The sequence below is a fragment of the Oryza glaberrima genome, chromosome 5 (genome assembly GCF_000147395.1).
Source record: "Oryza glaberrima chromosome 5, OglaRS2, whole genome shotgun sequence".
Taxonomy (NCBI): Eukaryota; Viridiplantae; Streptophyta; class Magnoliopsida; order Poales; family Poaceae; genus Oryza; species Oryza glaberrima.
Genome location: NC_068330.1, coordinates 21,846,076 through 21,855,146, shown reverse-complemented (window position 1 = coordinate 21,855,146; position 9,071 = coordinate 21,846,076). Strand labels below are relative to the sequence as shown.

At 43.6% G+C, this 9,071-nt stretch overlaps 1 protein-coding gene across 1 annotated transcript; it reads right to left on the bottom strand.

Annotated features, from left to right (window-relative positions):
- Nucleotides 1-237: 237 nt before the first annotated feature.
- On the bottom strand, nt 238-2,619 carry LOC127773791 (polyubiquitin). Its single transcript, XM_052299967.1, has 2 exons — nt 2,454-2,619; nt 238-1,568 (listed from the first exon to the last, which is right to left on the bottom strand). The coding sequence occupies exon 2, from the start codon at nt 1,566-1,568 to the stop codon at nt 423-425; it is 1,146 nt and encodes a 381-aa protein (XP_052155927.1). The 5' UTR covers nt 2,454-2,619; the 3' UTR covers nt 238-422.
- Between the last annotated feature and the right edge of the window lie 6,452 nt (nt 2,620-9,071).

Below are 9,071 nucleotides of genomic sequence, written 5' to 3'. Positions count from 1 at the left end.
ATCCAGAAAACGCCCTAATCATTTGAGGGCTACAAAGTCCAAACGATCCATTAGGTGATTAGCATGATAAGAATCTGCCATTGTTTCACTCGTGTACCCAATAGGACTTATATCACTCTGATCTACTAGTCAATAAAATAAAATTAAGAAATAGATGTAGCAGCACGCAGGCACTTTAATCTGAAATGTAGGCAAATTTGAATGAAGAGTTGTAATGGGTGCAGAACTATAAGCAAATTTAGCAACGCAGATTAATAGTTTACTTATTAATTAGTTTAAACTGCTATGACCCAGCAAATGTTCGGACAGCAGTACAGCACATTTAAACGGACTCGATGGTCCACTAACAGCACAAATAAAGTTTTCACGAGGATAATGCAGACACAGGATAACAGTACAGCAGCAATTCCATCAATCAATGATTACTGACCACCCCTGAGGCGGAGCACCAGGTGGAGGGTAGACTCCTTCTGAATGTTGTAGTCGGCGAGGGTACGGCCATCTTCCAGCTGCTTGCCGGCGAAGATCAGGCGCTGCTGGTCTGGGGGAATACCTTCCTTGTCCTGGATCTTAGCCTTCACATTGTCGATGGTATCGGAGCTCTCAACCTCCAGAGTAATGGTCTTGCCAGTGAGAGTCTTGACGAAGATCTGCATACCACCCCTGAGGCGGAGCACCAAGTGTAGGGTAGACTCCTTCTGAATGTTGTAGTCGGCAAGGGTGCGGCCATCCTCCAGCTGCTTACCAGCGAAGATGAGTCTCTGCTGGTCCGGGGGGATGCCCTCCTTATCCTGGATCTTCGCCTTCACGTTGTCGATGGTGTCTGAGCTCTCAACCTCCAGGGTAATAGTCTTGCCAGTGAGAGTCTTGACGAAAATCTGCATTCCACCCCTTAGGCGCAGAACAAGGTGAAGGGTGGACTCCTTCTGGATGTTGTAGTCAGCGAGGGTCCTGCCATCCTCCAGCTGCTTGCCGGCAAAAATAAGACGCTGCTGGTCTGGGGGAATGCCCTCCTTGTCCTGGATCTTCGCCTTCACGTTGTCGATCGTGTCTGATGACTCAACCTCAAGCGTAATGGTCTTGCCAGTAAGGGTCTTCACAAAGATCTGCATTCCTCCCCTTAGGCGGAGAACAAGGTGAAGGGTGGACTCCTTCTGGATGTTGTAGTCAGCAAGGGTCCTACCATCCTCGAGCTGCTTGCCAGCAAAGATCAGACGCTGCTGGTCCGGGGGAATCCCCTCCTTGTCCTGGATCTTTGCCTTAACGTTGTCAATAGTATCAGAAGACTCAACCTCAAGGGTGATAGTCTTGCCAGTCAAGGTCTTGACAAAGATTTGCATGCCTCCCCGGAGGCGGAGGACAAGATGGAGGGTGGATTCCTTCTGGATGTTGTAGTCAGCAAGCGTGCGCCCATCTTCGAGCTGCTTGCCAGCGAAGATGAGACGCTGCTGGTCCGGTGGGATTCCCTCCTTGTCCTGGATCTTGGCCTTTACATTGTCAATGGTATCCGAGGACTCAACCTCAAGGGTTATGGTCTTGCCAGTGAGAGTCTTCACAAAGATCTGCATCTGCAAGAATGTATATCAACCATGGTAAGTCTCCAGTATATACAAGATTATAAGGGAACCAGGATCAAGCAAACAAATGTTAACAAAAAAAAAAAGATTCTTCTAAGCACCAAACTACAAAAAATTAACAGATAACAGAAGGTTGTAGTTAATGTCAAACGTAGCAATGGTTGTTCTGTACTTCTCTATATTAGATTACAAAGCATAAAAAAGATATACAGCAGAGCATATCTTTGATCTAACTCAGGGAAGTGCCACATGCAAATCTGACAAAGCTAGATTGGGTGCTTCACAGGATCATGAAGAATTCTAATTCCAATCATGTTACTGCAACTTGACTAAATTGAATCTTGTGAACTCAAACAATGCGCACCTATAAAAGTATCAAGTATGCTAGGGCTGTAGGGCTTAAGTCAGTACATAATGGATCAGCAGACAAGTGAGGTTACGGAGGCCACAGGACACGAGCATCAGGAATTCAATGAATACACGAACAGCATCAAGTTTGCTAGGGCCAAAATTAAGAGTACATCATGGATCAGCAGATATGCCCAAGCTTTTATCAAGACCACACGAGCATCAGGAACAAATACACACAGAGCCACAACTTATACTCACAGGTAAAATTAGCGCACGATTTGCACGGGACAACCGGGCAAGCCAAATAAATCATGATTTAACAAACAGATCTACACAAAAATTACCACGGAACTATCCGATCGAGCATCCAGGACCAAAACAAACGATCCGATCAACCATCCAGCTACACAATCGATCAGATCTAGCCCGAGATCGATTTCACCTTCCCAACCACCAAACCAATCAATCGCCTATATACAGATCAAAACCAGAACAGGAGGAGGCGGCGGCACCGTATATACATACCTTGAATAGAGATCAAAGTCGTCGCCGCCGATTTGACGAGGCCTACGAGTCGCAGGAGCGGCTGCGGGGATCGGGGAATTTGGGGATCGATTTGATCGGAAGCAGCGGGGTGTGCGTGGGGAGGAGAGGAGGAAGGAGGGGGGCGGTATTTATAGCTGGAGGCGTGGGAGGGTGGGGAAGGAATCCGGCGGCATGACGGTTCGTTCCGTTGGGTCGAAGGGGGGTCCGTAGCGTGCTCGTCTCCACCACGCAATTTCCCAGAAGCTAGCGGCGCCGGAGGAGGAGGCGGCTTCGAGAAACGGAGAAAGACGCCTCGGATTTTTTTTCTTATCCGGTTTTAAAACTCCTACTACTGGTGTGTTTAGTTCCATACTAAAATTGAAAATTGAAGAGATTGGAATAATGTGACGGAAAAATTGAAAGTTTATGTGTAGAAAAATTCGATGTGACGGAAAAGTTAAAAGTTTGAAGAAAAAAATTAGAATCTAAACATGGCCTCACTCTCTCAAAACATAACAACTTTTGATTGGACGGGATATATAGTACTAAACAGGCTATGATATGTTTCATCTACCCAAAAATTGTTATATTTTGGGATGGAGGTAGTATCTTTTTTTATCTCCTCCTCGCTCCCATAAAAAAATCAATTTATAACGAGACGTAACGTTTACGATGAATCTGAACATAGGTATATCCAGATTTATTATAGTAATAGAAAATATCATATTCTACTGTATGTTAGTTTTTACGGGGACGGAGGAAGTATACTTTACAAACTAAACCTTCATTATTACCTACCGGGTGCTAGTTATAGATTTCAAAATGTAAGTCCTATTTTCTGAAAATAAATCTATATGCGACCTTGCCAAAAGAGAGTTATTTGATATATTTGATACTTCGGTAACCGTCTCCTGGTTCACTTATCCTTAGGGCGATAGCAGTGCGAGAATCTCATTTGCCGAACCTCACATGCCAGGTAAGCCTAAGATCGAAATTGAACACAAGTTTTACACTGGTGTGTGCCCTAAAGTAGGGTCCACAAAATCTAAAGTCACCGATGGAAGATAAGCAGCCCATAGGTCACGGCTGCGCTCTCCCTGCCCCACGCGCCTTTGGCAACATTGAAGAACCTGTTGGCTTTCTTTGGACATGTGCTTTAGATTTGGTAGGCCTGGATGCAAATGTGTGCGCGAAATCTCTCTGGTTCGCCAACGTGGAACGGTTAGGTTGAGGGGGTCTCTCCCTCCCAAACACCCCCTGAATGCTATGGCATTGCATTGTGAAAGCCATTATTATATTTGTAAGCCAAAATTTAAGTTGTAATACTTAATTTTGAAGTTAATTTTTCGGTTTTCTTTATTGTAGTTAATTTCAATGTATTTGCTTTTAAATCGCTAAGGGTAACATATATAAAGATTTTTTAACTGATTATTTTTAAGTTACTAATAAATCGTAGAAAGTGAAACAATGACGTTGAAAGTGTGCTTTAATCATTTGATAGGTCGACCCATTACTATTGACTCATATACTCCGGTTTCAAATATTATGTTCTGATGTGATGAAAAAAAAAGTATTTTTAAAGGAACTATACGTTCTAAAAGCGTGACATCTACTTATAAACGGCGTTGTGACCAAGACATATGTTAAATGTGTGTTTTGTGTTACACAGCTGTAGCAGTCCAGTCCGAATTAGTACATGGGAGTGTTCGTATCATATGTTTGTTATACGGGCGAGACGCGGTTGAGGCTCAAGATGTTCTCCCCACAATTGAGCTAGAGGTTGGGTTTGCTAAGGCTGGCTCTACATGTTGTTCATCCAGTTGGGCCTGTGCAGATTTTGCCCACACAGACCTACATGTAAGCTACCCTAACCCAAAGGATGTTTCAGATAACTGTACACCTTCACCAACAAAAGGTCACCACTGTCCTACTCCTAGCTGCTGTAGTAGTGTTGATCTGGAACGACAGTTCCACCTGCTGTTGTGTTGTTGTGTTGATGCTCAATAGCACGGCCCCCTACAATTCCACCTGCTCCTTTCTCCCAATACAAAGTGGATATATTTGGGCAAGATCTATACATGGAACAAACTCGCGCAAGTTTTAGACTAGGGGTGTGTTTAGTTCACGTCAAAATTAAAAGTTTGATTGAAATTGAAATGATGTGATAGAAAAGTTAAAAGTTTGTAGAGAAGTTTTGATGTGATGAAAAAATTGGAAGTTCGAAAAAAAAATTTGGGAACTAAACCAGGCCTAGAAGCATGCACTGACATAGGGCTATGTATGTCGACATAGGGCTATGTATGTCTTCTATCAGTCACAGGCGGCCCTGTTTAGATTCCAACTTTTTTCAACAAACTTCTAACTTTTTCATCACATCGAACTTTCCTACATATACGAAATTTTAGTTTTTCCGTCACATCATTTCAATTTCTTCAAACTTTCAATTTTAGCGTGGAACTAAACACAATCCTATTAAGTACTGGAGTAGTAGTACAGTACCTACTAGTAGTTGCATATATATAGGTTTTATAACCATTTAGGGCACAGTGCAAGCACTGCACTCCGTGGCTTAGCCAAAAAAAAGGCCCAAAGACACTTATCCCACAGCGTAAGGATCCTATTTTGTGGGGCCTAATTGGATGGAGATACTGTGCAAGGCGTCTAGGCCCACAATGAGCGTGACTCGGGTGCGGCTAGCACGGGCGAGCGAAGGAAATTTATTTCCTTCACCTACCCTTGCTCCCGTTCTCCTCCATCCCATCGCGAGCTCGCCTCCTTCCTCCCCGCCCCACCCTCTGCTCCTCCTCCCGGTCCGCCGTGGCGGCCCGCTCTCTCCTCGGCGCGCTTGTCCTCGGCGTCCGCCACCTCCTCTCCCTCATTCTTGGCGGCGGCTCACCAATACTCGCGCGGCTGCCGGTACTTGGCGGCGGGAGGCATCCCTGGCTACCATGGCGGAGTCGGCCACCACCATCGCTCTCGCCACCGCCCGCCGTGTCGGCCACCACCACCGGCCTTGCCACGGTGGAGTGGAGGAATCGGTGTGGCGGGAGGAGGAAATCGCTGGTGGGGGAGGATTTTTGGAGGGCGAATCGGTGATTTCGTCTGGGGGAATTGACGCGAGGGCACGCGCAGGCAAAGAAACGCTGCCCACAGCGCACGCGCCTCGCTTTTTCCAGTCCGCTCGCTCCCTCGCCGCAATGAAGTTTTTTGCTCTGCTCTGTGGGGGACGAGAAGCCTAGGTTAGGTGCAGGCGCACGCGACACGGCGACAGAAATCCAACCTGGTGCAACGAGGTCCCGTGCCACATCAGTGAACTGCGAAAGAAAGACCTTAGTACTACAGTCTGACATAACTCATAAGAACAACAAATTACGGCGGTAGAAAGAAAGCAATTCTGTAACAAATTGTACGGTAATTTCAGCTTGTAGTTAGAGCCAAGCCAAAGCGGAAATTTAGATCTCCATTCAGATATACATGTGTCAAAAATTTCTTCACCTTACCCTGTGATTACAGCTCAGGTAGCTAGACATGCTAGCTGCTTAATATTAATCATAAACGAATGATTGAATGCTTATCACTCTCATATTGCATATTTATTCCATATTGTTCTGTTAGACAAGTATAATATTAAGCTATATAAGTCTACTATAAGTTTAGATGGAGGAGAGAGATAACAAAAAAAAAATCAAGTATGTTGGCTCTCATGCAAGAGCTAACTTAACACAAGCTCCTAGGTAAATACATTAAATGTATAGGTGAGAGATAGAGAGAGAAGAAGAAAGTTATAGCCAACCTTATAGCTAATCTATTATATATGTTGGCTTTAAGATAAGCTAATAGTATGAAATGAGCTCTACTGTTATCCTTAATCTTAAGCGAGCATGCGCTACCTCGTAAAAGCCCTGAAACGATAAGCCGGGAACAAAAAGCTGGGAGCTGGCTGGACCTTGCAGACGCGCGTCGTGAGCACATAATTAAGCAAGAGATCGACTATGCGGCCAAAGTGCCAAGGGCACCCTCTCGGAGAATAAAAATTGAAAATATCCTTTTTTTCTAACTTTTTTTAATTATATATATGTTTTCGAAAGATTTGTATAAATATACGCATACCGCGGTATGGACATGCGCGACCGGTTCGTCGGCGCGGCATGGATGCGCAGGACCGGTGGTCCCGCGGCTTGGCTGTGCACGACCGCGCGGTTCCACAGCACGGCCGCGCGCGACCGAATCCAGGTACAGCGCACACACGCTGCATGCACTTCATATATACATTGCGTGCAGTGCATATATACGTGCGCATGTAATCAAATCAGTGCAGATTTCAGTTGGCTGTAACGGGTGGCGCATGTCCCTCTTGCGGAACCGCGCGGTAGCGCGGCGCCGGCCTGCGGGACAACGCGGTTGCACGCAGCCAAGCCGCGGGACCAGCGGTCCCGCGCATCCGCTCCGCGCCAACGAATCGGTCCCGCACGTTCATAACGCGGTACGCGTATATTTTGACAATTCTTTCGAAAACACGTATATAATTACAAAAAGTTAGGAAAAAAATGTATATTTTCAATTTTTATTCCAACGCTCACGGGGCTGTGTTGAGCAAGATCGATACTGCGTCAGCGCCACCCTTCTAAACACGCGACCTGATACCTCCACACTTGGACTTGTGCTCCCTATGCTTCCCATTCCTAGACCATATCAATTCTCAACACGCATTGCGTGCACAATATCTCGCCACTGGTCGAGAGCATCCGGTGGTCAGTTAGTAGTTTTATTAATATCTCTGGGTATCAAAAATGGTGGATCTGGAACAACTCTCTGTGTAGGCTAGATATAAACTAGTAGGAGGACAGGTCGTTTCCGGTATATACTCCCTTCCTTTTAAAAAAAATTAACTTCTAACTACAAATCTGGTCTGTGTTCAGATTTGTACCTAGAAGTAGTTTTTTTCTCTGAAACAAATGGTGTTTATTTTTTTAACTCTTTCACTTTCAAAATCTCTAATTATAATTAGGTACATACATTGTATTTATTATGATGATTCAAACTGCAAAAGGTAATAATAATTGTTTCCTAGTATATGGATTAAAAATGGTTATGTCTTATATTTTGAAATAGATGGTGTAATTCATATCCGATATTGTTCTGTAGAGTTTGTCCACACAAATTTACATGCAAGCCACCCTAGCTCAAAGGATGGTTCAGATGATTTCATCGTCATGCATTGGCATTTGATTTGGGCTCACATTGAATTTCCCTTTGCATCCTACCCCTATCACTAGACATCCTGGACGACAACTCCGAATACGCTGCTCAACATGATGGTAGCACAACGACCTCTGTCTATCGCTGAGCACACGGCTATTAGAGCACCCGTAATGGTAAAGTAGGGTACTATCTATAAAACATGTATATCTCAGCAATAGATTAGATTAATAGTAAACCACTTCAATGGTATGTCTACATGGGTATCTATAGCTCTCTAATCCATTGTCTCGTTTTTCTCTATAGACTATCTCTAGGTTAATAGATAGTTTTGCTCTCTCTCTTCATTTAATCTCTTCCAAGTAGAAAAATATGCTGACATAAATTTTTTTGTAGAGAGTCTATAGATATAGATAACTATTGTGGGTGCCATTATATACTCCTACGTCGCTGTGGGAAGACTAGCCGCCTTGGCTGCGATTTCAACGGGCCAAACCAGCGGTTTTGCAGCGCGCAGAGCCAACAAGTTAAGCCTGTTTACATGCAGCTTCTGCGTTAGAAGTAACGGAAGATATGACTAATGGTAGTTTCGGCAGCGCATCCTGAGCTTCTTTCTCCTAGCGTTATTGGACTTCAATTCTCGATTCACCCCATTATTAGACCAATTAATTTTCGTTGCATGTTTTGATGCTTCGCTAGCTCCTCGTTCTAGCTTCTCCCTCACATTCTCCCGTTGACAAGTGAAGCGAATTGTATGCTCGTTGATCCTCTGCCTATATACTGCAGTGTACTCCCCCAATCCTATAAAATATTAAATTTTGGAGATAAATCTGGACATAGTGTTTTCAGGATTTGATTTTTTATATGACGGAGGAAGTAGAAGCCAGTGCTGGCTATTTAGGGCAAGTTTAAGTTTAATAGTATAGTCAACTACTAGCTCTAAAAACTAACACATGATTATTTGTAACTAATTTAATAGCATACTGATACAACACTTTCATATGAATATATACTACTTCATTAATACTTGGCCCACCTCTTATGCACATATTATCTTGGAGCCCACGCTGTAGCTGGCTATAAATCTGTAGTCCGTTTTTTTTTCTTCTCTTCTCCACATGTGTTTGTAGCTATCTTATACTCCCTCCATATTTTAATGTATGACGCCGTTGACTTTTTTTATCAGGGTCTGACCATTCATCTTATTTAAAATTTGTGTGCAAATATAAAAGTATTTATGTCATGCTTAAAAAATAACTTGATGACAAATCAAGTCACAATAAAATAAATGATAATTATATAAATTTATTGAATAAGACAAATAGTCAAATGCTGATAAAAAGTTAATGGCGTCATAAATTAAAATATGGAGGGAGTAATTTTCTATTATACTCTTATAGCAAGGTGTGTAACGGTAGA

What these genes read in the sequence shown, in the direction of transcription:
- LOC127773791 (XM_052299967.1), bottom strand. Translation starts at nt 1,568, where the DNA reads ATGCAGATCTTTGTGAAGACTCTCACTGGCAAGACCATAACCCTTGAG.